This window comes from Eubalaena glacialis, chromosome 8, assembly GCF_028564815.1.
Source record: "Eubalaena glacialis isolate mEubGla1 chromosome 8, mEubGla1.1.hap2.+ XY, whole genome shotgun sequence".
Lineage (NCBI taxonomy): Eukaryota > Metazoa > Chordata > Mammalia > Artiodactyla > Balaenidae > Eubalaena > Eubalaena glacialis.
In genome coordinates, this window is record NC_083723.1 from 108,080,760 (window position 1) to 108,103,974 (window position 23,215).

Below are 23,215 nucleotides of genomic sequence, written 5' to 3' on the forward strand. Positions count from 1 at the left end.
TTTCCCTGGTGGTCCAGTGGCTAAGACTCTGTGCTCCCAATGCAGGGGCCCCGGGCTTGATCCCTGGTCAGGATCCCATGTGCCACAACTAAGACCCAGAACAGCCAGATAAATAAATAAATACATATTAAAAAAATTTTTTTAAAAAAAGAAAGGAGTCCAATGCCTTTTTCCTGCTGCTTAGCCCTGGAATGTCAGTCTACAGTCAAATTGCAACCAGAAATGTCCAGAGATCTCCCTCCAGACCTCCAGTGTGTAATGATCCAGGGTGATTCCCATATCCTGACCCTTCATCATTCCCATGCTGACATTTCCATAGATTTTTATGGGAAGTTGACAATTTAAAGTGAAGTCAGAACAAAAGAAGGGAGATAAGATTTACAAAGGATACATAGAAGGAAGAGTTAGAAAAGAGAGGGAGAGAAGGGAGAGGTCAAACAGTAGGAGAGTGGTGATAGAGAAGACGACGAGGAGGGAGAGAATTACTGGGGGAGGGGGAGGCAGGAGGAAGCTGCCCAGCGGTACTCACGTGTTGTGGAGCACACACCAGCCACAGTGGGGGTCGCCTGAGCCAAGGCACTCGCCGCAGCTCCGATACTGACCACAGGACTCCACAGGGACTCTGGTGAGCTAGGACAAGACCACACGGGAGACAGTGGTCAAGATTTTGCAGAACACCCAGTAGTTCACCAAGAAGTCATGCCATCCTATCAGGTGTATCACCTAAAACCGTGCAGAAGCAGGAAGGGGCCTAGAGCCCCAGAACCGAAAGGGACTTGGAGGGATCATATTTGAGCAGGGGGCCCATAAGCATCGTGGGGAGACAACCAACTGTTATTTTCTTAGAAGTCTCTGGAAATAGACCCCACAGAATTCATATCACATTGTTATCAGAGATATTTATATCATGTACATTTAAATTTTCCCACCACCCGAACCCCCAAATATCTCTACAAACGAGCCATTCATCACATATTTATCTCTTATCAATGTAATAAACTCAAATGCTTCTTCTTTCTCCGTTCTTGTTTCTCTTTTGCCTTAAAGTGTTTTGCCCCTTCCCAGAACTTCTCCTTCAGGTTTCATCCTTTTTGTGGTTCCAGAGAGCACTGAACCCAAGTCCAAGACCCTTCTCTCTCTCTTTAACAAGGTGTAATCCACTCGCTTTGTAGATGACACTTGCTCACTCTTTCTCATGATGCTGGCCAACTGGCTCATAAAGTTGTTCACTCTGGTGCTTTCAAAGAGCAGCTGTTGCTATTTCTCTTCCTATCCACACTCTTGTCATGACTAGAGGCTTCCTCTCCAACCCCAAAACTTTACCTTAGCTTTCACCGGCAGCTTGTTAATGTAAAATGTTCCACATTGACATTTCTGTTTAGCCCAAATGCTTCTATTTCCTGCATACTCCTAAAGATCTTTTGAATTTCCTTGTTCTCCAACGTAGCTTTGCCCTGATATCTTTCGACATGATTTCTCAGGGCCTGAGACATAGGAGGTACTTAATAACGATACACAGGATCAAATGGAATGTTAATTTTCTTCCTATAGCCTTGGTCTTTCTTCTCCACTTTTTTTTTTGTTTGTTTGTTTGTTTTAACATTTATTTATTTATTTATTTATGGCTGTGTTGGGTCTTCATTTCTGTGCGAGGGCTTTCTCCAGTTGTGGCAAGTGGGGGCCACTCTTCATCGCGGTGTGCGGGCCTCTCACTGTCGCGGCCTCTCTTGTTGCGGAGCACAGGCTCCAGACGCGCAGGCTCAGTAATTGTGGCTCACGGGCCCAGTTGCTCCGCGGCACGTGGGATCCTCCCAGACCAGGACCCGAACCCGTGTCCCCCGCACTGGCAGGCAGACTCTCAACCACTGCGCCACCAGGGAAGCCCTTTCTTCTCCACTTTTGCCAGTTTCTTCTTCACAAAAGGTTTTGGTTTTTTTTTTTGGTAATCATTCTTTTCCATTTGGGGTACCTTTTTATCTCAATGGAGGACTTCTTAGCTAATCTTTCAGCTTGAGCTAAGAGAGTTTGATGTGGTCGTCCTTTTTAATTTCTTGCCATCAGACAGTAGACACGAAGAAGTATAAATAACGCTGACCTGGCCGAGCCTCTGTGCTTCATGAGCAAATGCAGAGGCCGTGTTTTCCCTGCTGCTTCGTGGTCTGCCTCCATAAAATTATGTACCACTTGGCAGGGGCTACTTGTAACTCATGCACAGGCAAACTGGCACCAGAGTCTGCTCAATTAGTCTCGAAGCTCTCTTTTGGAATTAATTAAGAATTAATTATTATTTTCAAATCCCACATGATTCCTTTTTCCTTTCCACCTTAATTTTCTTCTTCCCTTTATATATCTTTTCTGTTTTCTCAAGTGCCCATCGAGCGATCTTAATGACCACCGTGTATTTTTACTTCTTCCAAGGTACCTTTTAGCTTCCTGCTCCTGTTCCTATAGCTTTGCCCTTGGCCTTGGTGGCCCTTTCTCCACATTCTCAGATGTCTTTTTGCACATTTGGAATTTTATCTTTCCTTTTATTACTGCTCATGCAATCAGCCTGGGCCATGCCTTGGCTCTGCCTACATACAACCTTTCCATTTTTGTAACTGATCCTGACAATCAGTCTCTTACAAATTACCCCCCCTGACTCTACACACAGTCAGGAACCGACCCTCCTCCTGTTGCCTCTTTAATTTCCTTCCCTACCCCTTAAATGGGCATAGACACGCTGGTCATGTGAGCATATAAATAATGGTGCCCAACCCAAAGTAGCTGGACTCCTAGGAATTCATGAGTGGTAACGAGGTCCACAGTTACTTTCAATATTTCCAAAAGCCTAATGAAAATTGGATTGTTGCTATCTTCTGTTTGTTTGCATACTCTGTGATGTATTTCCCATACTAAAAATAGGAAATACATTATTACTTAACAAATACAGTTTGTTTAGTAGGCAAAAATCTTTCAAAACTTGATGCCTAGAGCTGAAAAAAGTAATAAAAGGGGCCATAGATGATGAAAGTTGGTAACATAAGTACATAATAATGTTTTCATATGTTCCGGCTGCTTGTCTAGCACTCCATATTTTGCACAGGCTTAAAGAGGAAATCATGGCTTGTTCAATCAAAAGCATTTTCTTGGTCTGAACTTAATATCCTCCCTGGTTTCTCCCAGTGACATGTTCTATAATCTGTCTCCGATGGCCGTGCCATGGGGTTCTGGGGTGTACAACACAAAGAGCCAGCTGCTTGCTGAACCTCATCTTCTCCAAAGCCTTTGCATTCAGATTTCTAAAAATATCTTGCAACTGGCATTTAATAATGCCAATACCTGGAATTGTAAAGTCCTTCGTCTCTCGATTTTAAACAAGAGTCATTTTCATTTGTTTGGAAACAGTGTAGGAGCCTGCAGAGCTGGGTTCAAATTCTGACTTCACCATTTACTGGCAATGAGATCCTATTGTCTCTGAGTCCCATTTTGTCTCATCTTTCAACATGGAGATAAAAATCCCCCTTAATTCACAGAGTTTCCCAAAGCACAGATGACCCAAGAGGTTTGAAACTGCCTTGTAAATGATCAAGCACATTGCAAGTGACAGTTAACTATTACTGTCATCTTTGTCATTAATACCCATTCTTCATTGCATTGCCGCTTTACCTCTCCCCCTCGTCACCCCAAACTGCTCTTCCTAGGCCTCATGAACTTGGTCAGGAGTTTAACGCCTGGAAGAACTTTTCTCCTTTATTACCTTGATCACATCATTTCCTCCTTGAACTGGGATGTCTGCCCCTAAACCATTCACTGCTTCATCTTGGCCCAGCTTCCTAGACTTATTCAGGGCTTTTACTACCTACAGTTATGTACTTCTCTTTGCTTTTCATCAGGGTGGATCCCTGTTGGACAGGGACATAAGTCCTGGGAAGTTATTATGCTACCCAACTTCCTTTCACCTTTTCTTATAGGCTCTTTCTATCTGTACGTTCAGTCATTTTTTATTACTCTTCTGAACTTTATCTAAGTTTTCTCCATTCTTTTCAAAGCATGGATGCTAAAACCGGGAAACCGCCAGGATTCTGACAGTCTATGTAGAAGGGTTACCATCATTTGAAAGCTGAATGCCACCCACCCCTTCACCTTTCCAGGACTTTCCCAAAGAAAACCAGGCCCAGGGAAATTTCCAAAGTCCCACCATCAGACAGTATTCTCTGGCATGGCCATGCTCGCCCAGACTGACCCCAAATCTCCCAATCTACATCATTGCTTTGCCTCACTCCCCATCCCGTGCGTAATTCTGGAAAGCATCAGAAATTTGCCTGACACTTTGAATTACTTTTGAAAATTAGATTTAGCCCATCATTTATCTGGGTGCAATTCTTTACCCCAATGGCTCTGCTTACCTTCCACACCTTGCTAGTAAGCTGCGCAGGTGGCCAGATGGATTCGGAGCCACCTTGGCGCTGTGATTCTCTCTCCCCAGATACCTAGATCCTCCACCCACACCTTACCCCAAACAAAGCCGCCTCTCCCGTCCCCCATCTCCGGCTCCTCTCCTGACCCTGGAACACAAACCACTCCAGATGCAGAGCCACACGATTAATTGAAACCATCCCACGCTGATTAAAGTCTTAAGCTACAGTGCCAGGCATGCTAATTAACTGAGTGAGGGAATTCAGACCACAGGAAGAGGTGAAAAAAGAAAGTCACGGAGCAGGGGCTTCTGCTTGGAGAACAAATCAGATGGCAATGTGACCTATCTAGAGATGACTGTATCCTAGTGATGGATGGTCTCAGAGACCACAAACGAGTGAGGTCTGTCCCCTGGCCACTGGACTCCAGGAGAGGTGCTGATTGATGTGGCTGCAATAGCTCCCTCACTGCTTCTAGAGACAGGAGCTCCACCACCTCTCAGGACCCCTGCGTGTGCTTACACTGTGCTGGGGGAGAGTGGGTGGAGGGGTTCGGGTAGGGTAGTCTTCCTGGCACATTCTGTCGGCTTTATGCAAAAACCTATTGGGCAGTTTGGCAGTTCCTCAAAAAGTTAAACTTAGAATTTACCATATGATCTGGTAATTCTACTTCTGGGTACATACCCCTGAAGAATGGAAAGCAGGGACTTGAACTTGTACACCAATGTTCATAGCAATATTATTCACAATAGCCCAAAGGTAGAAGCAACCCAAGAGTCCATGGACAGATGAATGGATAAATAAAATGTGGGATATACATACAACTGAATATTATTCAGCCTTAAAAAGGAGGGAAATTTTGACCCAAACTACCACATGGATGAACCTTGAAAACAGTATGCTACGTGAAATAAGCCGGTCACTAAAAGACAAATATTGCATGATTCCACTTATATGAGATCTCGAATGGTCAAATTCATAGAGACAGAAAGTAGAAAGTGGTTGCCAGGGGCTGAGGGAAAGGGAATGGAGAGTTGGTGTCTAATGGGTCCAGAGTTTCAGTTTGGGAAGAAGAAAAGCATTCTGGAGAAGGATGGTGGAGATGCTTGCCGTGCAATGAGAATGCACTTAATGCTACTGAACACTTAAATGTCAAGATGGCAAATTCTATGCAATGTGTATTTTACCACAGTAAAAGAAATAATAATAAAAAAACAACTATTGGGTAGACATAAGAACACCTATTTCCTTCCCAGCAGCCTGGGTTAAGGGGGAGAAGCTTTCTGTTGGTAGACCGATAACAAATTCATGTGTATGAAATATTCTGAGATCGTTGAGTGAAAAGATAGGCATCGTTACTCTTTTCAATTTAACCTCAAATGGACAAAAGTGTTCGGGATGAATGTCTCTTATCGTGTGTTGTCATGTAAGTGGATCTGTCGCTCTCAAGCTCTGGACCTCTGTTTCCTGAGTTGGAAAAAAAATGTCACAGCCTTGTTCTACCCAGAAATGTTCCTCACCTCCCACGCCTTCCAAGAGGCACAGGGGAGGGTCTTGGAATGCACACACTTCCTGTGAGGTCAAATGCCCTTGGTTTTATCAAATTCTCCTGTTATTGCTCAGCTTCTGCATCAGCATTTCTCATCCCTAATTATGACCAGGAGCATCTGTGTGCCCATCTCCATCCCACATCTCTTTCCCCTTCCATTACCTTTCTGGGAATCACAAGGGTTTGCTTTATCCTTTTGCCAGCAAGGTAAACTTCCCTAAATAATATAGTGTAGTTTCTCTGGTTTGGAACTATGCTCAATAGAATCATCACCTCTACTCCCTCACCTATCCAGCCCCATGACCAAGACCATGAAGTTACAAAACAATGACCTGGGACAGGAAGACAAGGAGTGACTGACAACAGAGCAAAGGAGCCCATATAGGAGTGCAACTCATGGCCTTGGCCTTTATAAGCTTTCACTCTGATCAACAGAGCCCATTCTCTGCTGGGCCTGGGGCCTGGATGTGTTAAGAATTTTTGCAGTTGCCTTGAGTTCTGGCCCCTACTGTCCAGCCCGTCAGGTTTCCCTGATATTCTGAAAGATGCTTTCCCCTAGCCATAGGGTCCCACTCTGCCTGTTGCCGTTTGTATTCCAAAGAGTACCTGCTGCTCTGCTGACTACATTCAGAAACGTTCCATAGATACAACGTCCAGTGTCTGTGTATATCTCTAATTTGTTTAAGCATTTGACGTTCTGGTTGAAATGTGAGTTATTACTCCATCTCTCCTCTTATAACTGGATGCTAATGCTACAGTGGATACACTAAGCCTGATGGCGGGAGTTAATCTAAATGTCCAAAAGACTTCTTAAGTACCCAATTTCCTTCAAAATTGTCAGAAAAGAAAAGAAAAAGAGGCACAATGACACATTAAGAAACCCCAAGAGGCTGCCGCAGAGCTGTCAAGCCTTGCAGATGCTGTGCCTGGTACCCACCATCCCCTGTGCTGTCCTATCTGTCTCCTGTCCCCAGGCACAGGAAGTAGAGTTGGGGAAAGTCAGTCCTTGTCTAGAAAATTATTAACTCGGCAATATGTATGGATCTTAGCATCATGGTCTCAGGGAGCTTCTCAGAGCCCCTCCAGGGGCCTTTCTTTCCTTTGGTGGCCTCTGGTTGCCTCTCCAGGCTTTGTTTCTGCAGACTTGGGGCCAGGCAGGGGTTTGTAGGGCCCTGTCTCCCCATGATGACCTCTAAGCCCCTCATTGCCAGGGCTTGAACTTGTGGTGGCTAAGCACTGGCTTGGGAAGCTGTGTTTATGTCACGTCACTCCAGATGCCTGGAACACATTCACTCATATCCTCTTTGCTCAGAGGTGGCAGGTATTTCTGAACTTGGCAGAACTGGCAAGAGAGGCCGAGGTCAGAAGGCTGGTCATGGGCTATGGCAGATTGTGTTATGAGGCCCAACTCTTCATTTCCCTAAAGTAGCCTCTAACATCCCCATGCCCATCCCTGCCCGGCTTTATGGTGAATGGAGAGGTGGAGTGTACTTCCCACCCCTTGACCTTGGGCTTGGCCTCAGGACTGGATCTGGTCCATGGGATGGCAGCAAGCACAGGGAAAAGGTTTGAGATGTGCCTTTGTGCTTGCCCTTGCCCTCTGTGCTTCTGCCACTGCCACGACGATAGCTTCCCCAGGTAGCTGCTTCCTCTTCAGCCAAATGAATCCATGTGGAGCAGACCTGAGCCCAACCCACAGAGAGGAGATGAGCTCAGCTGGTGCAGCAGCTTGAAGCAGAACCGCCCAGCTTAGCCTAGATCAGCTGACATGCAATGGATCTGAAGGTCCATGAGAATGAGAATCAATGCTTATTATTGTATGCTACTGAGTTTTGGGGTGGTTTGTTACACAGCATTTTGGGGGTAATAGCTAACCAATACACAGTTCCTGGGCAGAAAGTCACACCCGCGTGCAAAGGTCCTATCAAGGGGAGAGGGGAGAAGCTGAACGAGGAGGGGTAAGGTGGCAGTGTGGTAGTTTCTATCCTGAACACCAGACAGGTCTACATAAACACTCAGGTTGTATGTATCTGGCACCATGATGGGGAGATTATTAATAACTGCATCTAACATGACAAATGAATCTTCCCAGCATCTCCCATGCTGCCCAAACTCGCTATGACCGTAGATTTGTAGCTCTCAGGGAGGCCCAGCCCCTGAGCAAAGTACCAGAAAAGACTCTGGACAGAGAATATGGCTCTTCAGATGTTAATATTATCTTAATATTAATTAAGATATATTGTATCTCTGCTGACTGGAAGCAGAGACGCTCGCAGGACCCTCTGTCCTGACCTCTTGGCTGTCTCTGTGCCAGGAAGTGATTTTATCTACTTGGCAGCAATAAAACTCCTCAAGGATGATTGGCCTTGAACTTTGCAATTTCTCCTGCTTGTGCTCTGGCCAGGGGGCTAATTCAGCAGGGGCCTCACTTGAGAGCAGACTGATGCTCAGGGGCAAGGGGAGCAGCAACGGCGGCTGTCACCGTTGTCCCCACCTGCCTCTAGGCAGGGGTTCTGGGGTCAAGTTCGTGGCTACTCAGAACAGCAAGGACGACAGCCCCAGAGCACGAGGTTTGGGGAGCTGAGGTCCTGAGCTCTAATCCATTCTGGGTGTCTGGGTGACCTTGAACAAACCCTCCCCTCTTCTTTTGCCCTCACTGACTCATTTTCAGAGAGGAGGCTCCGGCCTCCTCTGCCTTGGAGAATTGGTCACAAAATACTACTAATACAAATGGTCTGGGAAGCTCTTTGCAAATAAAAAGTAGCAGATGTTGCAGAGGGCTGCAATTTGCTGCTATTAATAAGTATAAATGCCTAATAGGAAGCCAGTTTGCTCTGGGAACTCGGACAGCCAAGGAGTGAGCTTGACGCTGGAATCATCAACATATGCTGCTCCTCATTAGCAAACGGCAGTAGCTGGGCCAGGAGCTTTCAGTGCGATTTCTGCAGCCTCTAGAAATCACCCCATCCTCACGCCTCCTGGTGTGGGCTGTGTCACAGTGGCCCGTGTTCCCTTTAGCCAGACCCCTTGCCAAGCGAGGAGCAATCCCCTTCCCTGCTGCACAGATGGAAAAGCCACAACCCAGAGAGGCTGAGTAGCTTGCCCAAGGTCACATAGCACAGGGCGGTGGCAAAGGTGGAAATTGAAATGAAGCCGGGGCTGCAGCCTGCATTGGGCCAATGCACATTCGACCCCTTGCACACAGGCCAGGGGATTGAGAAACCTCTGGTCCCTCCACTGAACCCGAGTTCCCGGGTTGAAAATTCCACAGCACTGGAGGCTGCTTACTGTAAACCAGGAAGGTTTGGCTGAGTTCAGGAGCTGAGGGGCCCCTTCAGGGGTCAAAGAGGTCCATCACTGAGTAGGAGCCCTAAAGAGACGTTGACAGCAGGTCTCAGTAAGCCCTCCTCTTCCAGGGAGACCCCCTGGCTCCTTTAAGCATGGTTGGGGAGGAAAACAGAGTTTGGAATAGCTTATCTCAGAGCCAAGTAGAAGCAGAGATTTGGGGGCAAGACAGACCTGGACTTGAATTCTGGATCTGCCACTTCCTCTGTGACTTGGACAACTTACTTAACCTCTCTGAGCCTCCTTTCCTTCATCTAAGGATGACAGTAAGCACCCTGAAGGGTTGTTTTGGGGATGCATTGAGATGACATATGTGAACGTGTTAGTGCAATGCCAAGAACAACCCTGTCGTTCCAGCATCTTTCTCAGATGAAATGCCCCCATGAGGGGTGGTGCGAAGCCATCTTTATCCCACCACACTTGGTACTCATCTCAGGCACAGCAAATGAGAACTAATGAGCAAGAGAGTGAATGCTTGCATGCGTGCATGAATGAATAAATTTGGTTCCTGTCAAGCTCCTACATAGTCCAAGGACCCCATGGAGATCACTGATTTGACAATCTTGGCTTTCCCCCCAAATCTACCATTTCTGGATTATTGCCACAAGTTCACCTCTTAGTGTAAAGGTCAAATTCTCTCACGCTCACATTCGCACAATGGGCTCAAGAAACCTTGCAAGGTGGGCCAGTCCAGTGCATTTAATAGAGGAGATTGGCAGCCACACCCACATCCTGCCCAGAAGGACCCCGCACCCAACATGCAGGTGAGAAGGTGCCCAGGATGGGATGAGTGTCTCACAGGGTTAACAGCAGAAAGGGAAACAGTCTAGCTGCCGGTCCCCTCATTCTTTAGGTGAAGCTCAGCTGCTGCAGGGTTTGTTCAAGGCCACATGGCTACTGACACTACTCTTTTGATACCCAATCCCTAGATACAGGCTCCTGCCCAAGACATCCGCTCATGACCTAGCCCTAGGGACAGGGATGAAGGAGGAGGCGGAGCCCCAGGACTCACACCCAGGGGGAATGTGAACCTCCCTCCCCACCCCCAAGCCCAGCAGGTGGGCAGGAGCCTTTGTCCCGGGGATCAAAGCGCTGCTCCAGGTCCAGCCATCTTTCATCAAGCTCCGCTGACAGACCATGGCCCCATCCAAGCGGAGACTGGGGACCTGCTGGTATGAGTTTCCCAAACTCAGCCTGCTCAAGGGGGGCCTTTGTTCCAGCAGCCAAGAAGGGGGTGGAGGAGGGGCTGGCATGGTGACACCTCTATCCAGGCCCGGCAGCTGAGCCAAGTGAGTTCCGAGGCATATGCCGAGACCCTCTGGCTCGCTGGCACGGCTCTTTGTGGGAAGTGGAAGGGCAGGCCTCCTCCACCCAGCACCCAACCTTCGCTCTGACTGCCTTCTGTCAAGGGCAATGCTGGCAGCATCGCCAGCAATGATCTGACTGTTCAAACCAAAGAAGGGTTGTGGGCAAATGGCACACTGATGTGAATGAGTGCACAGGGTGTGTGCCCAGACATGTGTGCCTGGTAATAGGGGTGGTGTTTGCACACATCTATGGGCAGAGGTGCTCTGGACCATACGAGCAGGTTTGGAAATCAACACGGCTTTTCTTGCAGAATCCCTTTCTGGGTAGGTGGCTCCTTTGTATAGCAAACAAACATCTTCCTTCAAAAAGGAATTCAACCCTGGGAAAAATCATGGTGTCCAAATGAATGGAAACTGATATCCCTCAGCAGGGAGCCTTCTAGGCCCCTTCTCACGCAGCCAGGTGCTGCCGGCTTACGAAGGAGACAGAGACCACACTTGCCCCGAAGAAGCCTAAATCCTCTTCCTCCACACTCACCCCCTGCCTCAAAGCAGCCAACTAACTCTCACAGACCTATGCGAGCTCCCCTTGTGGGGTCAGGGGTCAGCCTGCTGGTGGGCAAAGTGGAGGGGGTCCTCTGATGTCTGAGTCATCTTTGGATGTGGATCATCTTTGCCCACACGGGCAAATATGACCTTTTCATTAAGAGATGCTGCCCTGAGGATGTTTTCCAGAGTTCTTCAAATATGAAAGGACAACAGTTAAAATGACAGTGTTTTAAAAGGTTTTCAGGGCTTCCCTGGTGGCGCAGTGGTTGGGAGTCCGCCTGCCAATGCAGGGGACATGGGTTCGGGCCCTGGTCTGGGAGGATCCCACATGCTGCAGAGCAACTGGGCCCGTGAGCCACAGCTGCTGAGCCTGCGCATCTGGAGCCTGTGCTCCGCAACAAGAGAGGCCGCGACAGTGAGAGGCCCGCGCACTGCGATGAAGAGTGGCCCCCGCTCGCCACAACTAGAGAAAGCCCTTGCACAGAAACGAAGACCCAACACAGCCAAATAAATAAATAAATAAAATAAATTTAAAAGGTTTTCATGCTTTCTACACTGTCGGCGGGAGTTTAGATTGGTACAACATTTTTGAGGTGTAATTTTGTAGTTATTACTAAAATCTAAAATGACCCAGGAAGTCCTCCTCTTAGAATCTTTCTTGTAGAAATACTAGCACCTGGGTACAGGTGCGTGGCTGTGTATTATCACTGTGGCTTTGTATGTGATAATGACTATTTGGAAATAACCTAAAACGTTCATCCTAAGGGGACTGGTTAAATAAATCGTGCTACATCCATACTCTGAGATGAAGTATGTCTGCATCATTGACATGGAAAGATATTCATGACCCATCTTTGAGTTAAAAAAGCAAGTTACATAAACAACAAGGATTTACTGTATAGCACAGGAAACTACATTCGATATCTTATAATAAACTATAACAGAAAAGAATCAAAAAAAGGAATATATATATATATATACACACACACATATATATGTATATATATATGTATAACCGAATTGCTTTGCTTTGCTGTACACCTGAAACTAACACAATATTATAAATCAACTATACTTCAATTTATAAAAGCAAGTTACAGAAAAAGTATATTAAGACTCAATTTTTATTTTTAAAAGACAACTCTGGGCTTCCCTGGTGGCACAGTGGTTAAGAATCTGCCTGCCAAGGCAGGGGACACGGGTTCAAGCCCTGGTCCGGGAAGATCCCACATGCCGCGGAGCAACTAAGCCCATGAGCCACAACTACTGAGCCTGCGCTCCAGAGCCCGCGAGCCACAACTACTGAGCCCATGTGCTGCAACTACTGAAGCCTGCGTGCCTAGAGCCTGTGCTCTGCAACAAGAGAAGCCACTGCAATGAGAAGCCTGCGCACTGCAACGAAGAGCAGCCCCTGCTCGCCGCAACTAGAGAAAGCCCGCACGCAGCAACGAAGACCCAACACAGCCAAAAATAAATAAATAAAATTAATTAAAAAAAAAAAAGACAACTCTGTAGTTATGTATTTATAATATACAGACATATTTTGGGGCACAGAATAACATCTGGAATGATAGTAAAACTGCTAACAGTGGTCACCTCTGGGGAGTCTGAATTTTTCAGACACGGTATAATTAAAAAATTTTTTTGACTTGGGAAATTAAAGTAATTTTCAAAAGATGCTTTAAGCTTTAGTCTTTTAAACCAAATTAATTAGTCAGCTCCAAATATATTTTAGGGTCAAAGTTTTGAGTTTTCCTTATACCCATTGATTTCTAACATTTGGGAGCTATGAAAAGGATCCATACTGATTGGTCTGTCCCTTTTGGCTGCCTTATGATGACCAGCGCCCTGGAAGTGTATGGACCCGGAGACGTAGAAGAGTTTTCTCCTTGGAAAATTAACTAGCTCATATTGAGTGTAGGGGGCGTTTTTGCCTGTGGTCCCCGCATGGGGACCTGGGCCCTAGTCCTAGACCTGCCCCTAACTTGCTGTGGGCAAGAGTCCTTGCTTCTCAGGCTCTCAGTTTTCAGATATAACTTGATCTCTATCGTCCTTCCTAGCTGGAAGAGTCCATTATAGTTAAAGGCTAGAAAAGCCTCCAGGAATTTCATTCCAGGATCTTCCCCCACTTTATTCCATCTTGATAACTTTGTATAATAGGGAGGTTCAGGGCTGCCCCTTCCCTAGTTCTTGTGATCTTGAAAAAGTTAGATGACATCAACCTGAAATATACTTTGCATTATTACCAGAAAGAAAATTACCACAACTTGGGATCACCAACTACAAAACTACCAGTGCTTATTATTACCAGTTCTATCTATTATTAATATAAACAACTGTGGGGTGAGTAAGGGGCTGCAGTGCTCAGGAAAGGTGGCTGCACTGAGCCCAGCCTGACAGCACAAAAAAGCACAGGCTTTTGAACCCTGCCTTAGGTTCAAATTCTGGCTCAGCCAACTGTCAACTGTGTGACTTGGGGACAGTTACTTTACGTCTCTGAGCCTCGGTTTCCTCATGCATAATGGAAATAAACAAGGTATTCTGCTGTTAGGTGATAATTAGATCCCAGCACAGAGTAAGGGTTTCGCATGCTCGCCAGGCTTCACGTATTCCAGGCGGCAGAGCGGAGGAGGTAAGGCAGAGTCTCGCCCTTGCATCGGCCAGGAGCTGACCCCGCTGGACTCTAGCCGTGGGTCAGCTTGTCTCCATTAGGAGGTTCATGGTCAAGGGGTGAGTGGTGGTGTGCAGGGGTAACTCATTCATTTCACGTTGCCTGCAGCTGGGGAATCTGAGCTACATCAGACTAAGACTCAGTGTAGATTTCCCCTTCTGAAATGAGAAGTGGCTGGTCAGGGCTATATTTAGATGGTGACTCAGCGAGGGCAGATATAATTGCTGGTCCGGGATGGGGGTGGGGAGGAGGAGGTGTCTGACCCTGGCCGATGGGTGCCCATTCTCAGAGGACGTGAGCGGTCTGGCCAGAGGAAGGCCAGGAGCCTCAGCTACCCTCTGTCTCTGTTCACTCAGGTCTCTGTTACAGCAACCAACAGCCCCTAACGTCAAAACGGCATTGCCAACGACAGACAAACTCAGTAGATGGAGAACCTGGGAGAGGAATCTAGGAGTGGAGAGCCCACTGGGCGCAGGGGGGTCCCCGGGGAGCTAGCAGTACAGCTCTTAGGACTTGGGCTTTGCAGTCTGAGGGGTTGCCACTCGGACTCTAACTCTACCACTTAATAGCTTGGTCAGGCACTTAACATTTTCCAGCCTCCCAAAGGTTACGCAGATTAAATAACATAATACATGTAAAACACTCCACATAGGTCCTGGAGCATCCACACCAAATAAATGGCAGCTATCATCACAGTGATGACAACCACGGCCGATTCACCTTTTGGGTTTACTTCTCTTTCTGGACCAGATAACGTTTTCCTAAAGGAAAAATTCGGCTTTAAATTAAAAGTTCAACTTTAAAGGTTTCCAGATGTGCCCCGTGATAGCTGAACATTTCTGCTGTTGGTTACTTTATAAGCAGTGCTAGAAAAGGAGTTTGAACTTGAGAGAAACTGTGCTGGGACCTCATGATCTTTCTTATTCCTGACACCCCCAACTTTACTGAATGACCCCCTGTGGTCCCCAGAACTACAGCCCCCTCCCTATTAATAGGAGTTTGGTTCTACAGCCAGCCCAGAACTTTCCAATCAGTTCCTTGCCTCCTACTCTCCCCTCTCTGGCTTTTCTGATAGGCTTTCCTCTGCCTTTGAATAGCAGAGGGCAGGAAGAGGAGGGAAAACCCCAGTGAATGAATTTTATGGCCCACAGCACCCAGGAAAGTGAGGTGAAGCTAGGAAGCCCTTCTAACTCTGACATGAAATGAGGTCAGGGTTCTCTGTGAACTCCGTGCATTCAGCTTCTCCCCCGACCTCTGCGCACAGGCATAATCAAAACCTGGCTGTGGGTCTGGGACAGGATATCGGGCTGGCTCCTGGCCAAACACAAGCGGCCGTGCTGTGTGCTGGCATGTGGGTACACTGGATGGCATGGCACGTCTGGCAGGCCTGGGTTGGGCAGCGAGGCCCAGTGTGGTGGTGCTGGCACAGAGTCCAGCAGACCCTGCTGTGACAGGGACACGAGGACGCGGCCTCCAGACACGATTCAACACAGGGCGTTTGCTGAGTCTGCAAACAAACCTGCAGGACGCAGGACTGATACAGCAGCAAGGAAACCAAATGCGACAGTTCAGGGCAGGTAGCGCGCCATGAGCGGGATTCACTGACAAAAGCTTTTCTCCTCCATTAAGCCTGCTTGGGATGTTGCTGTGAATGTAGCCTGACCTGGACGAGCGTCTGGGGGGCGCCAGGGGCTGCTTTTGGTTGTACGACTCCCTTTGCAAGCGCCCCACGTCACCATTTGCTGAGTGTGGACTGCCCTCCGGAAACCTTACAACTCAAGGGGAGAATCAGGGCATGTAGTGAGTGCTCGGGAGGAGGGGCAGGCAGGGAAGTAGGGTCTAGACCAAGTGGCTCAAACCTAGCTGCACATCAGAATCAACTGTAGAGCAATCCCACTCCTGGGCATATATCCGGAGAAAAACATAATTCAAGAAGATACATGCACCCCTATGTTCACTGCAGCACTATTCACAATAGCCAAGACAATGGAAACAACCTAAATGTCCATTGACAGATGAATGGATACAGAAGATGTGGTACATATATACAGTGGAATGTTACTCAGCCATAAAAAAAGAATGAAATAATACCATTTGTAGCAACATGGATGGACCTAGAGATTATCATACTAAGTGAAGCAAGTCAGACAAAGACAAATATCATATGATATCACTTATATGTGGAATCTAATAAAAAATGATATAAATGAACTTATTTACAAAACAGAAACAGACTCACAGACTTCAAAACCAGAATCAACTGTAGAGCTTTTAGAAAATGCTGACGCCCGGGCCAAGCTCAGACCAGCAAAATCAGAATTTCCAGGAGCTGAGCATCTGTACTTTCTCAAAGCACTATACTTCTCCCCCCTCATCCCCCACCAATGACCCCGATGATGGGCTGGGTTTGGGAAAACTGGCTTTGGCCACGGGAGAAGAGGAGCTGGGATCTAAGGATGATGTATTTCTGCCCTGGAGTCTGAGAGACGTGGCAGGTCGAAGGCTCCCAGAGCACAGAGACAGGCGGAATGGGCATCGCATAATACCAGACCCCTGCACTTGGCTTCACAATTTATAAAGCAATCCCACAGGCATGACTGTGTGACCCCCACCATAACCTGGCGAGGTAGCCAGGTCAGGGATGACAGTCTCCATTTTACAGCTGGGGACGCAGGTTGGAAGAGGTTAAGCGACTTGCTCAAGGTCACATAGCCAGTGAACGGCAGAGCTGGGCTCTTATGAGTCCATGACCTCCAACTGCTTCAGGGCTGGTCCAGCCTCCCTTCTCCACTGGAATCCCCTCTCTCGCAGGGGCCAAGTGGCCATAACTCCCCCGTGAGGAGCGGCAGCAACTGTCTGAGCCAGCGCCAAACCTCATGGAAACTGATGAAGGCAGAACTGGGTTGGAAGGCCTCATCTAAATATCTCTTAGCATCGTTCTTTGGCCGCCTTGTTTCCATAGCAAGATTTGTGTCAACGTACACGACTCACATCTCCAAATAAGGCTTCTATCATCTCAGGCTGGGTAGGATGTGAGACCATCGCTCACGATGGCACCCTGGCAGGAGCTGGAGGGTATGGTGTGCCTGACTTCACGAGACTTTACCAATTATGGAATTGTTCCACTGGCTGCAGACTTCAGAACTGGCTCACGTCCTAGGGCAGCTGCTCCTCAGGGCTCAGCCATGAATCCACGTCCTGTCTTGGGGCCCAGGGGTGTAGTCTGGGAGTGGGGAGCAGCCTGAGCCCATGGATTGGCCAATACATCTGGATAAGCTGAACTTCACGCTGCTGGCAGCATGCTAGGACCGGGTGGGCAGCCTGTTCGGACCCAGAGTTGCTCTCAGTTGCTCAGTTGTAGCCCTAGAGATCTGAAAGAACACTGTGGGCTGGTTTTCCTAGGCTATGCTCTGAGTGATCTTCCCAGCTGTGCCGAGGAATAACCCTGCAGGCTCTCTGTAGAACGCGAGGTCTGGGAGGGTCCATCCTGCTCTTCTGTGCTGTTCAGCTGGTCCTGTCAACTCAGCTTCCTCAACAGAGGGCAGATCCAGCAAAACCAAGGATACCCACAGGCATCCTTGCCAGCACGGGCTTCATCAATCCACCTCTTTGGGGTGGAGGGTGCAGCTGGAGAGGAGGGCATTTAAGGCAGAAAAGTTGATGAGAAAGCTCCCCCATGGGGGTCCCGCGTAGTCTCTGCAAGAGCCCCGGCCCTTGAGTCCTGTTCACTTAGATTCAGCAAAGCCTGCAGGGTCTCCCACCCTCACGCTTCTCTGTCCATGGCTCCTTCAAGGAGTGAAGGGAATATGAAAACAGTACAAACCCAAGAGCGCCATGTCCAAAAAAGGAAGGCTGGGGGCAGAATGAAGGTCAGGACCAGTAACACCACAGTGGGGAATGGTCAGCTCCTCCCACTTCAACATCACCCCCATCCCATGTGATTCTCTCTCTTTTTCTCCCTTTCACTTTCTCATAAATTGCCTGGCAGGATCACTCACTCATCCTTCTGCATGAATGAGCTCTCCCTGGTGGCGGCTGCTGAAGCCTGGGTCCTGGGAGCAGAGTGGGGACAGGAGTGACAGCCCTGTGTTCCCAACGCCCCCAGGAGTGGGGGACCCTGCTGGACCACAGCCTCCACCTTTGGAACCTACTTTTTCTCCTTTTTCTCCCATCTCCTCCTCCCTGTGCCCTATGACCAGTGTCCTGGTGACTCTCATGTGCATGACTGTATGAGCTGAAGCTTTGACTTCTTGGGATGCTTGGCACAAGTACCCACATCCACCCAGAGCACAGCCCCAAGAAAATCCATGGGGAGAAGAGAAAGGTAGCTATAAAAGCATGGCTCGGCTGCTCAAACCTAATACAAGGACTCAAGAATCCCAGCGTTGGGTGAGACCTTCAGGCCACCTAATCCTGCCTTCTACTGGATGCAAGCACATAGCCAGTTATTCAATGTGTTTGCCAGTTACACCCCATTCGAGGGACAAATGATAAGAGTAGTACACATCATTAAATGTAATCAGACGTGACTTATGAAAGAGTTTGACTCAGCATTAAACTGTGCTTATCTGTACTGGGGCCCTAATTTGTTGCTCGTGTACCATGATAATCTACTCATAATTACAAAAACAAAGGACTGGGAGCATTCCTTACGTTTCTTGGTTACTCAGCCTTTTAAAGAAGCCCCAGGGGTGCCTTCAAGATGGCGGAGGAATAAGACGTGGAGATCACCTTCCTCCCCACAACTACATCAAAACTACATCTACATGTGGAACAACTCCTACAGAACACCTACTGAACGCTGGCAGAAAACTTCAGACTTCCCAAAAAGACGCCCTCAGGCGACCTACACGCAGAGGCGGGACCAGATCCAAAGCTGAACCCCAGGACCTGTGCGAACAAAGAAGAGAAAGGGAAATCTCTCCCAGCTGCCTCAGGAGCAGCAGATTAAATCTCCAAATCAACTTGATATATCCTGCATCTGTGGAAGACCTGAATAGACAACAAATCATCCCAAAATTGAGGCAGTGGACTTTGGGAGCAACTGTAGACTTGGGGTTTGCTTTCTGCATCTAATTTGATTCTGGTTTTATGTTTACCTTAGTTTAGTATTTAGAGTTTATTATCACTGGTAGATTTGTTTATTGATTTGGTTGCTCTCTTCCTTTTTTTTATATATATATAGATAGATATATATATTTTCCTTTTTCTCTTTTTGTGAGTGTGTATGTCTATGCTTCTTTGTGTGATTTTGTCTGTATAGCTTTGCTTTTCATTTGTCCTAGGGTTCTGACTGTCCATTTTTTGATTTTGTTTTTTTTTTTAAGTATAGTTTTTAGCACTTGTTATCATTAGTGGGTTTGTTTTTTGGTTTGGTTGTTCTCTTCCGTCTTTCTCTCTTTCTTTTTTTTAATTACTTTTTTATTTTTAATAATTTTTTTCTATTTTAATAACTTTAATTAATTAATTAATTAATTTTTCTCCCTTTGCTTCTTAGCCGGGAGGCTGACAGGGTCTTGTTGCTCTGGCCGGGTGTCAGGCCTGAGCCTCTGAGGTGGGAGAGCAAGCTCAGGACATTGGTACACCAGAGACTTCCCAGCCCCATGTAATATCAAATGGCAAAAGCTCTCGCAGAGATCTCCATCTCAATGCTAAGACCCAGCTCCACTCAATGACCAGCAAGCTACAGTGCTGGACACCCTATGCCAAACAACTAGCAAGACAGGAACACAAACCTACCCATTAGCAGAGAGGCTGCTTAAAATCATACTAATGTCACAGACACCCCAAAACAAACCACCAGACGTGGTCCTGCCCACCAGAAAGACACGATCCAGCCTCATCCACCAGAACACAGGCACCAGTCCCCTCCACCAGGAAGCCTACACAACCCACTGAACCAACCTTACCCACTGGGGGCAGACACCAAAAACAATGGGAGCTACAAACCTGCAGCCTGCAAAAAGGAGACCCCAAACACAGCAAGTTAAGCAAAATGAGAAGACAGAGAAACACACAGCAGATGAAGGAGCAAGGTAAAAACCCACCAGACCAAACAAATGAAGAGGAAATAGGCAGTCTACCTGAAAAAGAATTCAGAGTAATGTGATAGGAAACATGATCCAAAATCTTGGAAATAGAATGGAGAAAATACACGAAATGTTTCACAAGGACCTAGAAGAACTAAAGAGCAAACAAACAATGATAAACAACACAACAAATGAAATTTAAAACTCTCTAGAAGGAATCAATAGCAGAATAACTGAGGCAGAAGAATGGATAAGTGACCTGGAAGATAAAATAGTGGAAATAACTACCGCAGAGCAGAATAAAGAAAAAAGAATGAAAAGAATTGAGGACAACCACAGAGACCTCTGGGACAACATTAAATGCAACAACATTCGAATTATAGGGGTCCCAGAAGAAGAAGAGAGAAAAAAGGGGACTGAGAAAGTATTTGAAGAGATTATAGTTGAAAACTTCCCTAATATGGGGAAGGAAACACTCAGTCAAGTCCAGGAAGCACAGAGAGTCCCATACAGGATAAAACCAAGGAGAAACACACCAAGACACATATTAATCAAACTATCAGAAATTAAATACAAAGAAAAAATTTTAAAAGCAGCCAGGGAAAAGCAACAAATAACATACAAGGGAATCCCCATAAGGTTAACAGCTGATCTTTCAGCAGAAACTCTGCAAGCCAGAAGGGAGTGGCAGGACCTATTTAAAGTGATGAAAGGGAAAAACCTGCAACCAAGATTACTCTACCCAGGAAGCATCTCATTCAGATTCGATGGAGAAATTAAAACCTTTACAGATAAGCAAAAGCTAAGAGAATTCAGCACCACCAAACCAGCTCTACAACAAATGCTAAAGGAACTTCTCTAGGCAGGAAACACAAGAGAAGGAAAAGACCTACAATAACAAACCCAAAACAATTAAGAAAATGGTAATAGGAATATACATATCGATAACTACCTTAAATGTAAGTGGATTAAATGCTCCCACTAAAAGACATAGACTGGCTGAATGGATACAAAAACAAGACCCGTATATATGCTGTCTACGAGAGACCCACTTCAGGCCTAGGGACACATACAGATTGAAAGTGAGGGGATGGAAAATGATATTCCATGAAAATGGAAATCAAAAGAAAGCTGGAGTAGCAATTCTCATATCAGACAAAATAGACTTTAAAAATAAAGACTTTACAAGAGACAAAGAAGGACACTACATAATGATCAAGGGATCAATCCAAGAAGAAGATATAACAATTTTAAATATTTATGCACCCAACACAGGAGCACCTCAATACACAAGGCAATGCTAACAGCCATAAAAGGGGAAATCGACAGTAACACAATCATATTATGGGACTTTAAGACCCCACTTTCATCAATGGACAGATCAACCATAATGAAAATAAATAAGGAAACACAAGCTTTAAATGATACATTAAACTAGATGGACTTAATTGATATTTATAGGACATTCCATCCAAAACCAACAGAATACACTTTCTTCTCAAGTGCTCATGGAACATTCTCCAGTATAGATCATAACTTGGGTCTCAAATCAAGACTTGGTAAATTTAAGAAAATTGAAATCGTATCAAGTATTTTTTCTGACCACAACGCTATGAGACTAGATATCAATTACAGGAAAAAAACTGTAAAAAATACGAACACATGGAAGCTGAACATATGCTACTAAATAACCAAGAGATCACTGAAGAAATCAAAGAGGAAATCAAAAAATACCTAGAAACAAATGACAATGAAAACATGACAGCCCAAAACCTATGGGATGCAGCAAAAGCAGTTCTATGGGGAAGTCTATAGCAATACAATCCTACCTCAAGAAACAAGAAACATCTCAAATAAACAACCCAACCTTACACCTAAAGGAAATAGAGAAAGAAGAACCAAAAAACCCCAAAGTTAGTAGAAGGAAAGAAATAAAGATCAGATCAGAAATAAATGAAAAATATATGAAGGAAACAATAGCAAAGATCAATAAAACTAAAAGCTGGTCTTTGAGAAGATAAACAAAATTAATAAACCATTAGCCAGACTCATCAAGAAAAAAAGGAGGAAGACTCATGTCAATAAAATTAGAAATGAAAAAGGAGAAGTAACAACTGACACTGCAGAAATACAAAGGATCATGAGAGATTACTACAAGCAACTATATGCCAATAAAATGGACAACCTGGAAGAAATGGAGAAATTCTTAGAAAAGCACAACCTTCTGAGACTGATCCAGGAAGAAATAGAAAATATAAATAGACCAATCACAAGCACTGAAATTGCAACTGTGATTAAAAATCTTCCAACAATCAAAAGCCCAGGACCAGATGGCTTCACAGGAGAATTCTTTCAAACATTTAGAGAAGAGCAAACACCTACCCTTCTCAAACTCTTCCAAAATATAGCAGAGGGAAGAACGCTCCCAAACTCATTCTATAAGGGCACCATCACCCTGATACCAACACCAGACAAAGATGCCACAAAAAAAGAAAACTACAGGCCAATATCACTGATGAACATAGATGCAAAAATCCTCAACAAAATACTAGCAAACAGAATCCAGCAGCACATTAAAAGGATCATATACCATGATCAGCTGGGTTTTACCCCAGGAATGCAAGGATTTTTCAATACGCTCAAATCAATCAATGTGATAAACCACATTAACAAAGTGAAGGAGAAAAACCATATGATCATCCCAATAGATGCAGAAAAAGCTTCCGACAAAATTCAACATGCATTTATGATAAAAACCCTCCAGAAAGTAGGCATAGAGGGAACTTACCTCAACATAATAAAGGCCATATATGACAAACCCACAGCCAACATTGTTCTCAATGGTGAAAAACTGAAACCATTTCCACTAAGGAACAAGACAAGGTTGCCCACTCTCACCACTATTATTCAACATAGTTTTGGAAGTTTTAGCCACAGCAATCAGAGAAGAAAAAGAAATAAAGGGAATCCAAATCAGAAAAGAAGAAGTAAAACTGTCACTGCAGATGACATGATACTATACATAGAGAATCCTAAAGATGCTACCAGAAAACTACTAGAGCTAATCAGTGAATTTGATAAAGTAGCAGGATAAAAAATTAATGCACAGAAACCTCTTGCATTCCTATACACTAATGATGAAAAATCTGAAAGAGAAATTAAGGAAACACTCCAATTTACCATTGCAACAAAAAGAATAAAATACCTAGGAATAAACCTACCTAGGGAGACAAAAGACCTGTATGCAGAAAACTATAAGACATTGATGAAAGACATTAAAGATGATACAAACAGATGGAAAAATATACCATGTTCTTGGATTGGAAAAATCAACATTGTGAAAATGACTATACTACCAAAAGCAATCT

At 45.7% G+C, this 23,215-nt stretch overlaps 1 protein-coding gene across 3 annotated transcripts in view; it reads right to left on the minus strand.

The window, feature by feature from the left end:
* PLXNA4 (plexin A4) overlaps positions 1–23,215 on the minus strand; it is a 447,622-nt gene that overhangs the window by 108,171 nt on the left and 316,236 nt on the right. For all 3 annotated transcript variants that reach the window (XM_061198737.1, XM_061198736.1, XM_061198735.1), the window contains one exon: positions 530–630. In XM_061198737.1, the coding sequence (XP_061054720.1) occupies positions 530–630 (101 nt within the window). The remainder of the gene's footprint in view (positions 1–529; positions 631–23,215) is intronic.